Below are 22,102 nucleotides of genomic sequence, written 5' to 3' on the forward strand. Positions count from 1 at the left end.
TCTTGGTCACAAGGGCACATTTCTGGTTCATTGTCCTTGCTGTTCACCAGGACCCACAGGTCCTTCTCCACAGAGCTGTTTTCCATCAGGTCAGCAGCCAGCCTGATCATAGCTGTTGGAACTCTGCCATTCAGCCAATTCTCAGTCCACTTCACTGTCCACTCATCTATCCTGAGCTTGCCTGTAGTAAATTATGGCAGACAGTGTCAAAATCCCTGCTGAAGTCCAGGTTGGTAACATCAACTGCTCTTCCTACATCTGTCCAGCCAGTTGTCTCACTGTAGAAGGCAATCAGGTTGGTTATTCATGATTTCCCTCTGGTGAATACATGCTGACTATTCCTGATCACTTAGTGTTCCACATGCTTAGAGATGGCCTCCAGAATGAGCTGGGCCATCACCTTTCCAGGAATGGAGGTGAAGCTGACTGGCCTGTAGTTCCCTGCATCCCTCTCTTTGCTCTTTTTGAAGACTGGGGTGACATTTGCTTTCTTGTAGTCCTCAGGCACCAAGCCATTCTCTTTCAGAATGGTTGGGAGTGTTTTCTTTTTGTTGCTGATGTATTGGAAGAGGCCCTTCTCATTGACCTTGACATCTGTAGTCAGTTTTAATTCCAAATGGGCCCTGGCGTTCCACATCACATTTCTGCATGCAGGATGTTTGTTTTAGGAGGTTGTTTGTGTTTATTTAATTTTCTCAGTATTTCATCATGTCTATTATTAGAGATAAAATTCCTGACTAAAACAGACCACCAGTTTGGTCTAGCTTGAGTGTACACGTTTTTCTATTCCGAGTTAATCTGATTTTGTGCTGGTACTACGTGTAACTCAATTCAGAGCTAGAATGTTTTTAAAAGTAGTGGCACATCCTGGAGTTAGATCATTGACTTGAATATCATTGGATAATTCATGTTGCTCGTGGCTAATATGTTATATCCAGACTAAACAGACAATGGGATGAATCTAAAACAGTCAACAAAATCTTTGGCCAAATACGAAGATAAAGCTCCTTTCAATGATTGTAAGATGAGACTTACCTATGTAGCAGTAGAGTATGGAGTATTGGGTTATCAGTCCTATATACCCTGGTTTTGGTCCGTGGTGCTAGTGTAAATTACTGTTAATGTCATAGTGTGCTTGAAAGACAGCTTCTTCAACTCTGCTGTTGCTATGGAATGTTGCATAGTTGTGTTCCCATACTATTACAGTCTCTGCAGTTACAGCCTTGGATGCTCCTGTTAAAGACTTGTGAGTACACACTTCTACACACACACTTCTTTTGAAGAAGCTACTCACAGTTCACTCTACAGGAAAATAAGATTTAGAAGTATGTATGTTTGTTTGTGTATATAAACGTGTATGACAACATCTTAAATTCTTGTTATTAATATCCAATGCTGACATTGGATATGGGTTAGAATTTAATTATTTTTTGGTTTCACTGAGAATTTTTATGGAAAATGTTGCATTACTTTTTTATGCTGATGTAGTAATAATCAGTCAGTAATTGGCATGTTGTACTCTGAATTGTGATATTAGCAGCTATTTTGTACCAGAGGTACTTTCATTTGGCTTAGCTGATGATCTGACCATCTGTGGGCACAAAAGATCCTGGGAATATTACTGTAATAACCTAGTTCATTGACCAAAGTTCACTATGAGTAAAGGCCTTCAGATGAACTTTCCCAAACTATTATTGCTTTGTCATGTTGTCCTGTTTACAAATGTACTTTTATGAATTTTACTCTGCTATCAATCATGTTGAAGGTCCAAATAAAACTCTCATTGCAGATTGTTTGCAAAGGCATGGAGTACTCTCATTCCCTGTAAATATTGATCAATGTATCTTTGCCTATGTGCACGAACCCTGACTTGAGATGACTGAAGATTATTGTCAGCATATGACAGACGAGTGACTTTTGTCCTGTTAAAACTCTTAGGCATGGAAGTCTCTCACCACACTATTCTGCCAAATTGTAAAGCCTACCAGTAATCTAAACAAACAGTAAGAAGTTTGGCGATCCACTAGGATCTTATCAATGTTATAAAGCATGCTGAATACATATTAAAATAAAGGGCCTATTGCGCCCTGAGGAATGAGATAGTTGCTCTTCATTTCTGCTTGAACTCAGGATCAATTTTAAGGTGTTTGACTGGTTCACTAAAATTTAATAAATTCAATACACTGGGGGAACTGTGTAATTTGTTTCTTGCAGGATATTTGTAATTCACTTACATTTTATTTATGCTTCTTTCTATCACAGCTTAGTAATGATGAATTTTCTAACTATGCTAAGTGATATAGGGTTAGAGTCAGATAAGACTTAACAGAGCATATCCTAACTAAAATAAGAAGAAAGAAAATGTTTAATAACCATCTCAAAAATATGGGTTTTTTTTCTAGTTTAAATAAGAAATAAAAATGGGCAGCTTTTAATAAACATTTATATTTATATTCAGAGGCATCTATTACAGATATTTTCTTACTCTTGTGCAATACCAGCCTTATCATTTCTGTAAATCAAAACCTTTTGTATAGCTTTGATGGAGACTTGAAGTGACATTTAGAGATATAAGAGACCTGTCTCAACTAATAGCAGTTCAGAAAGTTGCAAGGGGCATGGATTTATTGGAAGACAGATGAATGTAGAAGCCCAGAATAGTGAGGCTTTGCTCTCCTATTCGGGTAACAAAAAAGAAATATTTTTTTTCTTTCTTTTTTCCTATTTTCTTTCAGTACCATCATCTATAATGAGAAAAGTATTTGTCTGTTGAAAAACAGCAACAACAACAACAACCCAGCTACTAAAGTGTATGGCTTTGCACTGCTTATTGAAAGCTAGTGGTCTCACTTTGCACTTTTCACTGAAATCCAAAACCTGCATCCCAATAACTCATTATTCAAGGTGATAAGAGCTAGATACTTTGAGAAACAGCAAACAAGAGGGGCTATAAAAGTAGAAACCTCTCCTGTGTCTGTGCCAGCAGTGGCTGGTATATATCCTTGGTTGGATGTATTTGCAAAACAGGCTACATGTGACTTACAGTTAGGGAAGGTGAAAAAATAGGGAAATTATAGTATGTTTTGGCTTCCATCAGGGAAGAGGAGACAAAGCAAGTGTAAACTTCACACTTAGCTGGCTGGGATGGGGAGCTGAAAGCATGAAGGACTGAAAGGGCAGGCAAAAATGACTACTAGAATGAAGCAGTGTGTTTCAGGCATCCAAGGGTACCATTCAGGCATTCCTAGCTTCCACAGAAAGCAGCGGTTCCATGGGTAGTGGAAAAAACCATTCTTAAAGGACTGGAAAAATACTGAGAAAAGAGACAACAAAGGGATGATGTGGCACAGTAGAGATATATGTATTTGACATGAGTGTCTTGTTATCCTATAGGTCTGAAACTTGAGGAAATGCAAGAAAAATTTGGGGAGGAATTCTTCAATATCTGCTTTGATGAGAATGAAAGAGTTCTTCGAGCTGTAGGTGGGACCCTTCAAGACTTCTTCAATGGCTTTGATGCTTTGCTGGAGCACATTAGAACTTCATTTGGAAGACAGGCCACCCTGGAATCCCCATCTTTCCTATGCAAAGAGCTCCCTGAAGGCAATCTCATGCTTCATTATTTTCACCCACATCAGATTGTAGGGTTTGCAATGGTGGGAATGATAAAGGCAGCAGCAAAGAAAATTTACCGTTTGGACGTGGAAGTAGAACAGGTCACTAACGATAAGCTGTGTTCAGAGGGGACGAACCCAGGCAATTGCAGCTGTCTGACTTTCCTTATCAAAGAACATGAAAATGCAAATATCACAAAAGCACTTCCATCAGGAACTTCCCACTCTCCCTTAGATCTGAGGATTAGTATCAGCACCTTCTGCAGAGCATTCCCCTTTCACCTGATGTTTGATCAAAACATGTTTATTCTTCAGCTGGGAGAAGGTCTAAGGAAGCAGCTCAGATGTGACACCCACAAAACTCTGAAATTCCAAGACTGCTTCGACATAGTTTCTCCTAAGATCAGTGCCACATTTGAACGAGTCCTCCTGAGGTTATCTACTCCCTTTGTTATTCGGACCAAACTTGAGGATACTGACTCTGAAAATAAAGACAAGGTAAGAGCATTAATTTGGAAGGGCTAACGTGTATATGTGTGTAATGAGAGAGGAGTTTTTGTTCAGAAAGAAACATCTAAAGTCCCGTGTATTGTGGAAAGCTCAATTATGCCTTCTAAACAGGGTTAAGTTGTATTCCTCTGCCAAATGAGTATTTTCCTAAGTTATTTACAAGCTTTGCCTGAGATGTTGTAGCGAATGGTGACATTGCCTTTGAGAAAATTCTCTTCAGTGAAGTTGCTTAGTTCAGTTTGAACCAGAAGAGTGAGGATTTTTAGAAAATGCCTATATCTAATCCTCAATGTCACTCCAGCTCTATTATGATAAAAATAATAGTTATTAAATAGTTATTAAACTGGAGAATAGCTTTCAATATATATTTTTGAGAGACTCTTGCTGCAGGGCTCACATAGCTACTTTTATATCCTGCTTCCCAATTTGGAAACACTGCTTTTGTCTGTGTTTCTTCTCATCTCTCACCCTGCTTTCAAAGAACCAGAGCTGTAAAAGGTACCTGTATCACTGTAGACTAGTTTTAATGTTTCCCAGTCATTTAAAATAGTACTTGTCTTTCTACTTTGCCTCTTCCTTCAGTGTTTCAGAAGAGTTACTTCAACTAATGTGCCCTATATTGAATTCAGTGCATCCCATGTGAAATTGTCTTCCAGAACATACCTCCACAAAGACTTCTGCCTTATTGCATATCCTTAAATTAATAGAAAACTTTTTGCTGCAAAGCAAGATTCCAGCTTTATGCACTAACACACTTAATATGCTGGACTTATATTGAAAGTGTATGCTTGGGTCCTTTGGAGATACTGCTGTCTTAAATGAAATAATTATTGATTTGCAGAATTTCTAAGAGCTAGTAACCGAAAATAGTCAATCCTATTCACACTGGATACTTACCTACCAAATTTCTTCTTAAAGGTGGCACGTATACAATTCAGACGGTCTGGATATGGCTTGAGAAATTCCATCTCTGCTTTACTGCTTACACTGGGCCAGTGTCACAACAGCTCCTGCAACAACATATGTAATTCTGGGCTCTTTTAGAAATATAGCCAAATCTAACAGCAGTAATGTTTTCACCTTCTCTTTCACACCACTCATTGGCACCAATGAAAATATTTCTGCTTCATTTTCCCCTTGAAACAACATACTGGTGCTTCTTATTTTGTATGAATTGATGTATTCAACCTACTTAAAAGCTGCATGAAGAGTTAGAGGTTTTAGCCTGAGCTTCCTTGTCTCATGGTTGTTCATGTTTTGAAAGAGGTTTCTTTTCTCCAATGAGCCTCTCCATCCCTTTCAGGTGTTTTCTGCCCTGGGACACAGTCCCAGCTTCTTGACAAGCTTCCACTTTTCTTGAGTCTGCTGTAAATGAAGAGAAGTGTGTTGATTCATAGTTTTCCTAACTGTACATTGACAATCAAACAAACTCACTTTCTTACCTGTACAGGTATTGTATAACTGTGGGCTGCTCACAGGAGAGGCGTCAGGGAGTGGAGCTTCCTGGAGACAGGTTTAGCAGCCAGCTTAGGAAGAAACTGCTTTCAGAAACTTGTTCTGTACCATCAAGCTGAGTCATTACAGGTGATTTAAGAATTCAATCAGTATAGTGCCCAGGAGCCACTCAGGAGAGTGACCCTCTGCCTTAAAGCTGTGTAGAGTCAGACCCTGAACACCAAGTGTCAGCATACTAACATAGTGGGAATTTTCATGTCTTAGGGGCAATTAAAAGGAAAGATCAGTAAAGGAAATCTTTTGTCTGTCAGCAGTTAGGGGTAAATTGTTTATTGAACAGTAAAGTGTAAATGAGAGATAAAATGTTGATGGCAAGGTGCAGGAGACCTGGTGTAAACCTAGTGCTGCAGTTATGGGAACAACAGTGTAAAGGTAATTTCTTATGAGTCACTGATTTTGTAAGGACTTTCCAAAAGTTTCTGTGAATAATTATGGAATTAAACAAAGATCATCATTTTGCTAGTTACTCAATTTTATTCCCAAGGCACAGGTCACTCAAGTATCTCATTTTGGAACTCTTCTCAATACTTGTTTGGTAGTGGAGTGTTGGGCCAGTAGGTCAGTGCTGTGAATAGGATCCCAGGAGCAGTTACCAGTAACTAGTTTATGTATTTCCCTACATTTCTGTCACATACGTTTATTCAGTTTTTACTGGAGTTGTGTCCCACTTAAAGAAATTTCTTTTTTTTTTAAAGGACTTTGCTCTGATCTCATTACTTTTCAGACTTGGCTACTTTAGATGGCACTTGAAGGGATGCAACCCAGATGACTGCTGCAGTTTTTAAGCTGCTTAGATATCTTGATGTTTTTTTCAGTAAGAAAAAAAGCTTCAAAAGGCTTTGTGGTAAACAGACGACCTTTCAGCCTCTTTTCAAAGTATTTTTATCTTTATTTCAGAGCACAAAATAGATTTATTTATTTATTTATTTATTTGCAGGCTTGCAGTGAGAAAGACAGAACAACAAAATAATTTTAATTTAGTACTTATTCAGCGAAGCAAAGTCTAAGGTTTTGCATGTGGGTAAAGGTAATCCCAGATACATGTACAAACTGGGAGAAGAAATCTTTGAGTATAGCTCTGCTGAGAAGGACTTAGGGATTCTGGTTGATGAGAAACTTAACATGAGCCAGCAATGTGTACTTGCAGCCTGGAAAGCCAATGGTATCCTGTGTTCTACTAGAAGAAGGGTGGCCAGCAGGGGAAGAGAGGTGATTGCCCCCCTCTGCTCTGCCCTCATGAGGCCCCAGCTGGAGTACTGAATCCAGGTCCAGGGCCTGCAACACAGGAATGATGTGGAGCTGTTGGACAGGGTCCAGAGGAGGGCTACAAAACTGATCCAAGGGGCTGGAGCACCTCTCCTATGAACACAGACCAAAAGAACTGGGCCTGGAAAAGAGAAAGCTGCAAGATCTCGTTGTGCCCTTCCCATATTTAAAGGGAGTTTTATAAACAGGAGGGAAAACAACTTTTTACACAAGTAGATAGTGATAGGCAAGGGGGAATGGTTTTAAACTAAAGGAGGGGATGTTACATAACAGTTTTTTACTGAATGGTGAGGTGCAGGAACAGGTTGCTCAGAGAGGTTGTGGATGCTCTAGAGGTGTTCAAGGCCAGGTTGGATGGGACCCTGAGCAACCTGATCTACTACTTGATCTTGCAGCTGGCAGCCCGACCTGTGGTAGGAGAGTTGGAATGTAATGATCTCTGAGGTCCCTTCCAACCCAAGTTATTCCATGATTCTATAATTCTAGCTCTGTTTTCTGATGAAAGTAAGCCACAAATTGTGATCTTTCTTTACCTCAGCACCCAGAGACAAAGAACAGAATGTCTGTCCTGACTTTACAATTGTTATCTGCTTGTTCTATTCATGCAAAGGCTCATTTGTGTGCTTTGGTTTACTGTGGGTTCACAGAATTGCAGAATGGTTATGTTGGAGGGGAGCTTTGGAAGTCATCTCATCCAACCCCCAGAATTTGTTATCTTGTATTTATAACAGCATTCTAAATCTGTGAACTACAGCCTCTTCTTTTGGATACTCATTCACTATATGAAGAACTGTGGCTGTCTAGGATCCATACAGCTCTTCGGATATATAAAAGCTGAATGTGATTGGCCTCTTGGGCTTTTAATTTTCTCATTCAATCCAATCCTTGGTATTTTTGTTGTTGATAGTATGGCACTATGCAGCTGCCAAAGGGAGAGCCCTGCTGCTCTACTTTTTATACCAACACTCTGTCTTTTTCTACATTTCAAGCTAATTTTTAGTCAGTTTTTTCTTTCTTTTTTTCTTTTTTTCTTTTTTTTCATTTTTTTTTATTCTTTTCTTTTAGGCTGGAGAGCTTCACTTGCATGCAGTTACATTATCCGTGTTATGGTTATTATCCCTAAACAACAAGATCACAAATGTTGTGCTTTCTAAGGCAACCCATTTTACATCACTCTATCTGGGAACAATTATTTATTGCAACAATCAGAAACACATTTATTGTGAAAATTGCCTAGATGGTGTCAATTGCTTGTATCTTTACACGTGGTTATTCTGTAAGTGTTTAATCAAAGTTAGTGGAGTCACATATGGAGTAAGACACTATTTAAGTTAGGAAGGTAAGGCCTTAAAATATCTGCTGGACTGCTCCAAGGCCCCTGCCAAGCTCACTTCACTGAGGTTTCCTCTCCATGGAGATGCTGCATGCTTTGTGGCCAGGGCAGTAGCTGCCTGCCTAGTCCTTGGCACGTCACCTCACCCAAGCAACTGGCTGGGATGCATTGCTGTGCCCTCCCTGGCAGCATGTCCAGGTGCTCACACAAATGCCATGTTTGCAAACAAGTCTCTCCCTGACTCTCTCACCCATACAGAGAACGTGCTGACTTGACTGTTTTAGTGATTTACTTAGATTTTTGTTGTAGCAGCACTGCTCTCTGCCATCTGAGGTTCTGCAGGACTTGTCTTTCTGAAACTGTGACTTGACATGCTTGCTAAAAACATGCTGCATTAAGTATTACTGCTTTCTTAGCTTAAAGAAAAAAGAAAGTTGAAAGTGAACCATGAAAGAAATTTGGGTCTCAGCCAGACATTCTGCAGCTGTGTTTTTCCCATACAACTGATCTCCTATTCTCTTTCAGACTAACAGCTCTTTTCCATTTTTCATACATGGATATTCACTGGCCTTTGACTTGCCGTTAGGCCTTCTTACACTTTTATTCAAAGGCCTTGTTTAAGAATAAAACTTGCACCTAAAACTGCATTAACTGAAATGGTCATAATTTTTCTGTCAGGATGTTTTCCCTTTGAATATGCCATTTTACTAAAATCACGACTTTCCCAGGAATTCAGAATAATGTTCTGGAAAATAATTGATGTTATGTGTTAAAGTATTTTGTTATTTTAGAGTTAAATACTTACTAGGAAAGGCTTTTGTCATTATAAATTATAATTCAGTATAAAAAGAATAATGAAACATTGTTTTTGACAAATGCAGTCCTCTTAAAATTTTATACTGCAAGAAGTTCCAGATGCCACATATTACTCAGATTATCAAGAAATGCCAACTCTGTAATGATAAAACATCCAGCAAAATGGAAGTACCTGCTTTTTATAGCTCAGTCCTGTCTGAGCCAGCACCTCAGCTGTTGTCAGTGGAAAGGATTGTGGTAGATGAGTTAGACAGCACCAGCAGGATTCTGTCCCAGTGCACTGACTTAAATTAATTCATAAATAGATAAAAATAAACCAGTCCAGAGCCAAGATTAAAAAAACTGCATATATATTCCCAGGAAGTTAGATTCTGTAATGTATAAGATGGACATGTGGCAAATGGCCAGAACTTTAAAAATGCTGATTTACAAACAACAGTTCATTTTAAAATGTAAGCTGGTTCCATGGCAGTTGGTAATGATTTCCTCCTTTCATTCCCACTGTTCTGTTTAACTGTGAAGTTATAATTCTAGTTCTTCCATGGTACGAGGAACCACCATCTCTAGGTTAAATATTTCCCTTCAGACAATTGGCTCTGTGTTTGCTAGTTGTGATCAAATCCAAAGTGCATCCATTCCAGGCAACCTGATTCTCACAGTGACTGACAGATGATGGTTAATGAAAAACATAAGCTTGCAGTGTTCTTTTCTTCAGTACACCCTTACCGTCTTAACTCTCCAAGGATGAAAGTGCATCCTACTGCAGCAGTGCCCAGAGAATGGTGCCCTGTAGACCCCTCTGGACTACTCCATAATCTTCTTTATCTCCTTCTGGGCCAGGAAGAATTTATAGCAACAGCTCCAGTGGGTTCCTGTGCCAATAAAGTTTACTGTTTACTAGAAACTGTGTGAAGTTGAGACCTCTTTGGTAGCACAAGACATTTTCAGCCAGGTCAGTGGGGATCCTGTGTGCAGAAAGTCTACTTGCTCATTGCTTTCCCACTGCACTTTGCCGTGGTGTTTCCTGACCACTAGAAGAATCTGTAAAATATACTTTTTTATTATTATTATTTTTTTTCCCCCAAATCCACAAAGAACACTGTTCTTTGTTTTGTAATAAGTTGATTCTTTCTCTGCCACTTTTTATTTCTATTCTGAACCAAGTGAATTAAATGAGTGGTCCTGACATTGGCAGACTAATCTTAAACCTACCACATGCAATCTTCAAATGCTGTTGCTCTGTAAGTGTGTTTTTCCTCCTCTCCTAATAAAATTCAAATGAAGTGGCCTGAAAGTCATTATAGCATGAGGGACATCTGTCACTTATGATCTAAAAATTCTAATTTTTCCCAGAGCTGATTTATTCACAGTCAATCAGCCTTTGACGCTAAGCTCCCATTTCTTTGCAGGCTCCTGGTGCTCTCGGAATCAAATTGTGTCTTTACTTTCTTCTGATGCTAATATCCTGCCCCGATTGCTTGTCAAAATGTGTTTAGACTTTGATGGATTTCAAGATGAATTGGATTGGCTGCCTTGACAGCTACTAGGGACCATGATGGGTTATGAGAAACAATAGATGACGTGACTTTCTTAACTCAGTAACAGCTGTGCATTGGAGAACTTATAATAACACTGTGAAAGTGGCCCACAGTTTTTAATATTTCTTCTTCAAGAAAGCCAATGAAAATGTCATTTTAAAAATGTTTTCAGTGGCAGGACTTGAATAAATGTAACAGCCTAGAGATAAAGTTCTCACTTCTCCTTTCCACTAGCTGAAAACCTAGAAGAAACTGTTTGGAGATTATTTTGTGGAGTCAAGTAGCTATTAAACCAATTTGACTCCATGGTGAACTTTGCCCTCTTATGATTTGTATTATTTTTCTGCGATAAGGCAGCTACTTCCACATGAAAATGTCCATCTTTCTATAATTGATAGAAATTATTTGAGTGGGTTTCTAAATTACAGCGTCATAACTAAAACAAGAGAAATAGTTCATTAAGTTTTGCATTATACAGTAAGAACACAGACAAAACTTGGTTTGATTTTCAGGAATGTAATTTTTTTTTTTTAACTCTCTCTTCCAGTGATAAAATTAATTATTGGTTATTTACAGTGAATTTTTTTCTTTTCCCTCATTTTCTCATGTGAATTTTTAAGTGACTGTGCTTTCCAGGGCATCACAGTCCTCTAATCTGAGTAGGTCTGATATCAAAAAAGCCATTTTCCTTGGCATGGTTGAAATAAAGTAAAAAGATTTCATCACTCTTTACCTTCCTTCATCTCTAACAGTTCTTACTGGGCAATACATGTAGACAAGCTAAGTTATTTTGTGTGTCTCTTCACAGAGGCTGAACTGCCCTTAAAATGAAGAGGCAAAGCCTGCGTTTCTCTCTCTGTGCTGATGGGTTTTTGTGTGGGAGGTCCCATGAGAGCACGATAGGAAATCAGAGGGTGTGTGAACTCCTGAGTGTGCCTCTGAGCCACTGAGGAGCCTCTTCAACTTGGAATATCCTATGGTTACATGATTCTATGACCCCACTCCTCCAGCATGCCCCTTGCCTGGATTACTTCAGGCTACTCATGGAGTGGCCCTGTGTGGCCAATGTCCAGGGAGTAGAAAGGCACTTTCCCACTTTTGCCATCCACATTGTGTTTTGCCTTGAAATCTCAGATAAGGACAGTGATCTCCTATTTGATCTTTAGTGTAGCTTGTTAGTTTTGGACTTGTGCTGGACTTTCAGCTTTGGGTCATCAAATCCTATCTTATGTATATCTACTCTTCTTGGTTTGTATCGTAATAGTGCATAATGTCTCTAAATATAGCAGTTTCTTTATGTTCACCGTACATGCATCTTGTCCTGAACTGAGCCAAACATAGTTAATTTTGGGGCTGGAAACTCAGAGAAATAGAGTGCTACTGTGATGCAACACCTTGCTTAGTTTGCATGTTGATCCACTAGTGGGTGACCCACTAGTGGTTGATCCATTAGTGGTTGCATGAAAAAGTAAGATAATAGTGATTTGCAAGAGTCAGGATTTACAAATATGATTTGCAAAAGCCAGGTGCATTATTCCTAATACGTAGGTGCAGTTTTTCTGTAATCTTTGAGCAATAATGACAACCTTTGTGAATGCATTCTGGAAATGGTAATGTGAATGAGTTTGACTTGGTCCCATTGTGCTGCCTTTTAGAATTAGTATGTGTGATATTTAACATGTTCTGTTCTCAGTCTTCCAATGGCAATGACTGACAGTCTCAGAAACAGCAGTTCACCTATTGCTGGTCAAGTGGTCCCTTCCTTCAGTTCTAATGAGCATTTTAGCACAACTTTTGCTGCAAAGAAGGGGCCTGTTGAGGAAGCCAGGAGTATTCTCTCAGAAGAGTAAGCCTTTCCTTTGCAGTTCTTTTCACTGTAGAGAATGGACTCAATATCCAGCCATGTAGCCCAGCCAGGCAGACCAGTGTTTGGATGTCCATGGACGTGCTGCTCTGGCTGTGTTTCTCCAGCACGTATGGGTTTATAGGATGTGCTAAGACAGACATTATGTCAGTACCCAATATATTAGATGTAGGAGCTACATAAACCACAAAATAATGCTTAGATGGAACACAGGTATGTGCCAAGGTTATTCTGCCTATGCTAAGTTGTAAATGGGGGAAAAAGTAAAAATAATAGTATCTATATTATTTGTTTCTACCTTTGGCTTTTGTCAATAAGGATTTAGAATTAGTAACTGAAAGGACAGTTAAATGTCCTTTATCCACAGACTCAGAACACACATGAGATCTCCCTAATACAAATTTTCCTCCTGTATTATTTCCAAACTGAATGAACATGTTCCTCTTTGTGATTACATACAAATAATAAATGTTTGTTATTTTGACGTGGATGGAAGTTAACATTTTTCAGTTCAACCTTAGGTGAGAGTTTGGATGTTATGTTGAACGCTTTGATGAGTACAGTGTCTGATTCCCTTGTGAGTGTAATTTATTTTATGATATTTGTAATTCTCTTTCTTTGCTTCAAAGAAGAGGAATTGATTTGCTTGTTCACACTGTACAGCCTCTTTTTCATAGTGATACTTAACTGTGAGATCACTGGCTGAGCAGGGTCTGTGCGGCTCTTGCAGGAATATAAACATGTTTTATTTTCATTTTTGCATTGCCTTTCTCTTTTTTTGAAAATACATAGATTGAATACTTCTTGCCTTATGCGCCTAAAGATATTGTACCTAAAGTGAGCTTTCATGGGCATATGATTTGATCTGCATAAATAAGGATTTTAGCAAGGAATTGCTGTGTCTTTCCCACAGCATTTTCCTATTAATGTGCCAGTGGCTTTAGTTGATTTCTGTTGTGACTGGAGTTGGTAGGATATGTTCACATCACTTCTCAGTATTTGAGTCTAGTACTTCCAGCCTCTGATGTTGAACTGGTAGCTTAGAAAATGTTCCAAGGGAAACACGGTTTTAGTAGTGAGAGAAGAGGATAAGCCCAACACCTCAGTACGCTGCTGTTGTGGTTCTTAATGAGAAGGTTGGTGACACTGCAGAAAAGGCATGAAATGTGACTTATGGGGCTCAGGTGTGTCTCCTCTTCCACTGATGCTGAGGATCCTGACTGTTTAAATACATCTTTTAATCTTCCTCCCCAAAAGTGTGTTGGATTATTTCATTCATCGAGCAGCTTTTCTCTGTTTGCTTTGTTTTGCTTAAGAAGGGATGATACTCTGATAAAGCCTGATTTATTACATTAGTCAAAAATTTCATGGGGAATGGTCAATGAATTCTAAATTAATTACATTTTAAATGCATTACCTGTGTATAAAAGAGCTTGTGCCTTTTTTTTTCTTTCTTTTTTTTTTTTTTTTCCCCAAAACCTTCAATGCTTTCTGCTGTGTTACCTCAAAGACATCCAGCAGAGGGAATGTTTGAGTGGGTTATGCCTGGGGATAATTCTCAACAGTGCTCTCTGTGGCTCTGAGTTGTTTATAGTGCAGGTTTTTGGATGACTCCCCTTTGAAAGCTCTTTCTGCCTCAGTGGGCATTGTACCTGGCAGAAGTCAGGCAAAAAGAATGAAGAGATCTCCTGCCTATTCCCAGAGTTCTGTTATGCCAGTGAAAGGAGAGCTACCAAGAAAAGAACAGGAGAGGCTGTATTTCAGCTTCACTGAAACCCGATGGTAAAAATATTTGCTTGGCAAATATTAAAGGAGAGACTTCTGACTGAAAGAACTTTGATTTTTCAGCTTTATTGAATTGTGTTTGTTTTCTCGTGATAAGGAAGAATATGCTGTGAAATACTGACAACTGCAGTGATGTGAGAGCTGTGCAGTGTTTAATTTTCTAATAGAAGAAGCATAAAACATATTAAAAAGATACTGAATTTTCTTGTTCGTCTCAGTGGACTGCTCATTCAGTCTGTTTCCTCTCTGTTTGTGAAGGCTTCAAATTCAGTTATTGGATAACTTCTGTTTTGGATCTCAAACATCAAGTTTCTGGCATTTGTTCCTGGGAATATGGGGATAAAATAGCTGAGAATATTCTCTGTCAGCCAAAAATGCAGAGCCATCTGAGAGATTTCCTAGCTATGTTCGCAGCACCAGAGGGTACTGAAAGGCTTTCAGGGCCATTTTGGGTGACAGAGAACTCCACAGAGAATTCTGGGGACATGGGAATAACATTGACAAATCCATAAACAGTATTCAAAAATAACTTATTTGCTCCAATTCTGCTTTTTCCCATGATGTCATGTAGTCATATATGGGCTCACTGAATGTGTTCAATACACCAGACCATCAGATCAGACTAGCAGAACTGGCAGGACTATCCTATTGCCAACCATCTGCACTGTCCAGAAATCCCAAGTTGCTTTTAGTAGAGTAGAACAGCTATAAGAACAGAAAGAACAGTTCATTTCATGTGTGTTGGTGTCGTGAGGTTTGCCAAAGAGACCAAAGAAATGAGAAGTGCCAGCAGATGTGGTCAGGATGTCCTGACCCACAGATGGTAACATAAATCAAGCTACAATTCTAATCCAGGTATATCATCCTGATAATAGTAACCAAAAATTTAATACTTACATTTGGGAGAAATAAATCTTCTTTCCTGATTTGTCTTACCATTTTTCTTCAGCCTGGTTTCAATAGGATTACTTTTGGAGAAGTATTATTTTGAGTAAGGAGAGCAAAATATAGCCTTTAGTTTGAATTTACATTGCAGAAAATAAATTTGTTGGCTGCTCCTACAAATGTCTTGAGCATGAAACTCCTTTGGTAGCAGAAATTCTCCATGTGGCATGTTCAGGGAATTAGACTTTTATTTCTAAATAGGAGACTTCAACTTCATCAATACTATATTGCAGGGTTGTGGGTTTTTTTAGAGTTTAGACAATTGTAAATAATTATCCTTTAAAAAAAATCCTTTTTTTTTTTTTTTTTTTTTCCCCTCTATGATTGATGTACTACTCAACAAATTGAGACTTTAAAAACTGTATAAACTGTATCTTTCCCTGTGTGCTCATTTGTTTGACACTTTATGGCTCATTTCTGTAGTCGCTGTAGAAGCAGACACTGTAGTGTCTATTTATCTGTTAAGGCTTAGGAGTGCTGCAAGTCCTACCACTGTAGGACAACAGCCTATGCAGTGTCAGCAGGAAAACAACTTCCCAAGAGTCCCAGGGCACAGAAATGTTCAGAAATTCTCCCAGAGTGTGAGCTGCTGGTTGAGAGTTAATAAATTTAGAGAAGCATTGTTGTTTCCAGACTGATTATGGTGGGAAAGGGATTTTGTAGATTTGGATGAACTCTTCTTTTTTTTTTTTCTGCTGATAGCTCAGCTTCAGGGCTTAGGCTTTTTTGATGTTTCAGCTGAGTGACGACCACTGTTGCCTGCCTAAGTCTAAGCATCACTGCTGTATTTTTTCCAATTGTTATACAAGTGTTTTGTTCCACTCTGCCAATCCCAGCTTTGTTGCAGCTGAGCATCCATTCCGTGAAGCAAATCAGTCATATTCAGTATTGGCAAATAGGTAATCCTACTTCCTTTCAAAAGACAGATGTGATGGAGAATAAGTTTGTATTTTAGAATAATTTTCTAAATGAACTGTATTAATTAGTAAATGAGCTGGCTGTCTTGCGCTCTGGTGAGACCCTGTGCTTTCCCTCTCACCTGCTTTTGTGCCTCCTCACCTCCATGACTTCACCTCTCTGACAAGGTTTGTGCTTCTCCTCTTTACTGGCTGTATGACTTTATCTGGGCTAATGGTCTGAGCATTGCCAAGAAATGTTTGGAGACTCTGTGAGGAATTATTTGTAACTGTGAGATATTCCGTGGCATGACTTTTGTCTAGTGCCAGTTAATAATTTCCTAAATTTCTAAGTGAACTGGGTCTGTTTAGCCTTGAGAAAAGAAGACTGAGAGGGGACCTGATCCAGATCTATAAATATCTGAGGTGTGGGGGGCAAAGTGGCCAGGCCAGGCTCTTTTCAGCTGTGTGTGGAGACAGGACAAGGGGAAACGGCCAGAAGCTGGAGCATAGGAAGTTCTGCACGAATGTGAGGGTGATGGAGCACTGGGACAGGCTGCCCAGGGAGGTTGTAGAGTCTCCTTCTCTGGAGATATTCCACACCCACCTGGATGCCAACCTGTGCGACCTGGTGTAGGGAGCCTGCTTTGGCAGGAGGGTTGGACTCGATCTCTGAAGGTCCCTTCCAACCCCTACAATTCTGTGATTCTGTGAAACATTTCCTGGACAGGGATCAAGAGTTAGCGTGGGCAGTGGATGTTTCCCAGGAGGAGTCTGCATGTGACCTGTTTGTCTCGAAAAGTGAAGGAATTCAGACATGTGGATCCAGGAGGAAACACCTGAGAGATGAGATTTGCACTCAGTGCTGAACTTCAGCACATGCAAGAGGCAGCCTGCCCCTGTGGAGGCAGGTTTGTACTGCCAGGGATGTCTTTTCCCTATGCCTGCCTCTCTGCAAGCATGCTGTTCTGTGCCACTGGCTCTCTACCTGCTGGGAACAACTGATATGTACAATTAGTTAACATCTGTTCAAGACATCACTTTTAGCTACTACACTGGATCACTCTTGTTCTTGTTGCAGTTCAGATTCTAATTCTTTTCTTCCCAGACCATCCCACCTCACTGTTGGTGCTGCAGCTGTTCAGTGTTGGTTCTCATGTAGATCTAGAGAAGTCCATTAGGCTCCTTAGTACTATCTTCTCATTACAAAGTGTTTACAGAACATAAAATGTTGATGGTGGGTTTGTATGCTGTTTTGGATTCAAGAATGGGCTACTTTTCTCTATCACAAAATTCAGTGATGGCGCACTGTTAAAGCATTTGTGAAGTTCTTTGGGATTTCATTGATGAGTTTTGGTCAATCTGTGTGCTGGCAACATTATCTAAATGCTTTCGGTTTGAAATGTTGGTCTAAAGATGAGGTTCTTCAAGAGTATGCAAGTGGATATGATGCTATCTGGGAGAGGCTCAGTCTTTCAGATAAGTGCCCCTACATATATTTTCTGTTTGCCATTCTTAAGCATTGTGCAAAAAGTGCTGTGGATCATGCCTGTAGGTAGATATGTAGGATGATGTGGTCTCTGTATCAGATTGCTCAGATTCTAAGCAGACAGAGACTCTGTTCCTCTGTAGGAAAAAATAGAAGCATATGTCATAGTTGAGCACAGATATATATATATATGTTCATTTTGTGGTTTAAGCTTAATTTGGTACAATTCTGTCTATAACACAGTCATTTGTGATTCAGTTTCTGACATACAGCTTGCTCTGTTCTTGTTATCTTGTTTTCATAAATGCCACAGCCCTTGCTTTTCTAGTATCTTCTGCCTGCCCATGAGAGAAACACACACAGTTGATGCCTGAGCCACCTCACTGCCTCCCAGCATTTACATCTATAGGGAAGAAGCCTGGAAGGTGTAGGTCCTCTTCAGCGGTAGGAATACAAGGAATACAGGCACAGGATTTCTCAGGACAATAACTTTCTTTTTGATGACACTTATAATTACTAATTGTTTTTGACCAAAATGTTCTGGGACATGTTCTATCTTTATTTTGACTACCTTCTATTCCCTTTGTACTCACTTTCAGCTTATCTGTGTTTCACCAGCAGTCTGGAGAGGGGGAATCCTCTCCCTTTAGTGCACAAGGCTTTCTTGGACAGTGTAGTCCTGCTTGAACACCACTCTCCCATGGTTCTTTGCCAAGAGAAGCTGTGAATGCCCCATCCTTGGAGGCATTCAAGGCCAGGTTGGATGGGGACCTGGACTGCTTGATCTGGTGGGTGGCAGCCCTGCCCACTGCTGGGAGTTGGAGTTGGTGGTCTTTAAGGTCCTCTCCAGCTTAAGCCATTGTATGATTGCACAGTCTCCAGGTCATTGCTGGATGCTTGCACTCAGCCCTTTCTGAAAGAAGAATTGAGTGTGACAATTTTCCTGACTGTGCAACATTCCAACTCATGTCAGAAGGAGATAGCTACCAGATTAGAAGCAGCCTCATGCTTTTCTCTGCTAATTGCTTTCTGTGGTGTATTATTACCGCAAACATTAATGGTTGCTGATGAAATGGAACTTTTGCACATGACTGGGGAAGCGGACAGATTACCTGCAGAGGAAAAACAGATACTATTTTGTAAGAAGCTGGAATACTATTAACATTTTTAGGATTCCTTTATGTGTTAATTGCAGCCACTGAGCTGAAAATTGTACAGATGATTAGGATGATCAGCATTTGATAATTTACTATGGAATTAAAAAAGTGATGCTTCCCCATTTCTGCATGTATTAAAAAGCATATATATTTGCTTCTTTGAAAGATGTCCTGTGTGAATCATAAAAAAAATGCCTTGGGACTTTTAAGCTTAACAGATCTTTCCCCATGAAATTCTACAAGCATTTATATTTGTAGGGAGTAATCCACCTAAAGGCTGCCTGATGCTTTCCTACTTGTTAGAGAAAATAAACAGAAATAAGGCATTCTGCTGAGCTGGGCTGATATCCTGCAGTGGATTATGAAGGACTTCCAGAAAACCTGTCTTTCCTGTAGCAGAAGGGAATGAGAAAGAATGAGAAATATGTTTCATTTGTATGTTTATTCACTTTGAAGAATGTATCAACAAAGGATATTTGTCAATCTGCTACTGCAGATCTGTGAGAAGAGCCTAATAAGGTAACTCTGTTCTTGCTCAAGATAATGAGCCAGATTTAAAATAACTTCTCCTTGAGGAGCAGGAGGGGGAGGATTGTTTTAAACTGGAATCAGAAACAACCTGAGAAGTGTTTCTGAGTGTCCTACTTAATGGGACCCATTTACTGTGAACATGTTTGTCATAAATTATTTTTCTGAAACAGTGGGACTTGGGTAAAGCTAAGATGATATAATACGGGAACAAGCGAGTTCCTACATAGACTATAAGGAGGCTGAAACAGCCTATCAAAATATTGTACTTGACAGCACATGCACAAAAATTTGATGTCCAAAGAGTTAACTATTGTTGATCATAGGTAGCAAAGTCCTCTCTCCACTCAAATGCAACAGGATTTGTGCAAATGACTTCAAAGAAGACAGGACTGTTACTGAGGTATTCAGTGAAATGATTACAGACAAAAATGCATTTCTTTACATACCCAACTTCTGGAACCGAAGAAGAGCAGTACTGTAAAGAAGAAAGTCAAAGTGTAATTCAGAAAGTCGGATTTTTTGTTATTGTGAATTTTTTAAGAGATTAAGGGCAGTTATTCGGTTGCCTTTCTTTCTTATCTGCACAGAAGTCCAAGAAGAGGTGAAGAAATATATTTTTACTCTCGCAGTGTAATGCTGTTGGTGTACCTTTGTACTTACCTTTAAAGTATCAAACTGCTTGATTTTCCTCATAGTTTATCACTGAAAGGTTTGCATTTACTACTTTACAGTTTTCTGCTAAGTAAATAAGAACGCAGCAGTGAGGTCATACCATTGTTGATTTTTTGAAATATAGAATGTTTTTACTTTTTTCTTTTTCTGATAGAAGAATTTATTAACTATGCAAACATAGGTAGGAGGACAGACTGGATGATCTTAGAGGTCTTTTCCAACCTTAATGATTCCACTACCCTATGATAATGTTTTAAAATTATAATTTTGGTGGATGTAAAATATGGGATATGGCCATTCTTACTTTTGGAAGAAAGAACAATATCTGCAATCCTTTTTTATACTGCACCATTTAAGTAGTCTATGTGTATGCAACAGCAAAGTGTGCTTCCTGCAGATGTTCTGGTAATACATGAACAAAATGTACACAGGACTCTGAGATCACCTAAATAACTATTAAACATGCTTATATTAGGAACTGCACTGATAAACTAAAAATGAATGTAGATGTTATGAGTACGCATTGCAAGGATGTGTAGCATACCTGTGTCCTGCTGAGACATTTATACAATTTTACTTTTGAAGTGTCTGCCTGTCAGTATCATGAAAAAACTTCTTTGCTACGTTATGTTGCTAAATAAAACCTTATTTAGTTCTGATATATTTAGAACCTGATAAGCCATTTGAGGTACACAAAAGTCTGGAAGTGTATTTGAAATTTCATCATTAGTTACCAGATGAGGTCAATTTGTATTGATATCAGTACTAACTGGCAGATTTCTATGATATTTTTACAAGGTAGGTTTAATTAGAAATTTGAAATGTTTTCTTCTCCTTCTCCTTTTTTTTTTTTTTTTTTAACACAAGTCTTTTGACTGGTACATATACCTTTTTTAGCTTTAAAGAAGCTTGTGATGCTCAGCACCTGGGTTCAGTCTGCATGGCCAAGTCACCTGATAGCGCACCACAAGTAAGAAAGCTGAGGCTTCTGAAGGAGAAATGTTTCTCTTTTTTACTTCCTTATGACCATATTACAGGTCTGACTTAAGTTGCCTTGTTGTGCCATGTATCTTAGAAGTTCTTCTCATTAGAAATAATTGATGCAAGAAGCAGGAAGGAAAAAAAAAACATCGGACAAAATTGTATTAAAGGACAAAGTATTTTCCATAAAATTTGATGGCTAAGGTTATACCATTTAACATTTTGTGTTTGTTCAGTTATGATGTTATCCTACAAGTATTATTTGTATATGAATGAAGTCTTTCACAGAGAAGATAAGCTGTAGTGATAAATATGGAGTTTGAGCAAGTTGATGTTTGTCCATATCAGAAATCCAATAAGAACAAAATGTTTGCTTTGTTTTGGTATGAAATTGTTGGCTAAATACATCGTCACATGATAAGCTATGCTATGTGTTGACATAAGGCCAAACCAGCAGTGCTGATTTCTTTTTCACAGTCCAAAACATCTGAAATCTGTTCTCACATCCAGTCAGCAAAGACCTTGAACTGAATCTGTTGCTGGGACAGTAGAAAGTCTTGCAAGTAAAAACTCTTAAAAATATCTCAGAAAACTTTAACATATTAAACACAGTGAGATTTATATATATTTTTAAAAATTATCTTTGAACTCAATGACAAACAAGTACGTGAAAACAAACAAACAAACAAACAAAATCCAACACTGAAAATGTTGTAAGATACTGTGAGAACAAAGAAGCACATTTGTAAAACACTGGTACACAACGAATGCCAGACAGGCATGGCAATGACGGAATACATTTAATAAAAGTGGCTGCTATACAAAGTCATTCTTTAGAGTAGAATCAGTCAGAAGAAAAAACAATAGAAAATGAATATATAATAACAACATACCTAACATTTTCAAAATCTAGAGGAGAAATAGTCTCTATATTTTTCATATGTAGGTTTCTCTGCAAAGGCAAGCTTTTAAAACCAGAATATCATATGAAATCATGATCATCACAGCAATGTGCTATGCTGTGTTCTTGCATGAATATTTGTCCTACTGTGTGGAACTAGTAATGTGTGGAACTAGTAATAGCCAGGCAGGCCGTGATAAAATTGCTCAGGGAAGCCTGAGAACTATGAAAAGAGACTTCAGGGGTCTAGGGTGTTTACTTGAAGGAGTGGGAGCTCAAGTGATTATTT

General features: G+C 38.8%; 1 protein-coding gene across 1 annotated transcript in view; it reads left to right on the forward strand.

Annotated features, from left to right (window-relative positions):
* GUCY1A2 (guanylate cyclase 1 soluble subunit alpha 2) overlaps positions 1-22,102 on the forward strand; it is a 124,217-nt gene that overhangs the window by 19,228 nt on the left and 82,887 nt on the right. The window contains exon 4 of the mRNA XM_015852224.3: positions 3,394-4,112. Coding sequence (XP_015707710.2) covers positions 3,394-4,112 — 719 coding nt within the window. The remainder of the gene's footprint in view (positions 1-3,393; positions 4,113-22,102) is intronic.

Source organism: Coturnix japonica, chromosome 1, assembly GCF_054131305.1.
Source record: "Coturnix japonica strain WE chromosome 1, WE-NBRP24, whole genome shotgun sequence".
Lineage (NCBI taxonomy): Eukaryota > Metazoa > Chordata > Aves > Galliformes > Phasianidae > Coturnix > Coturnix japonica.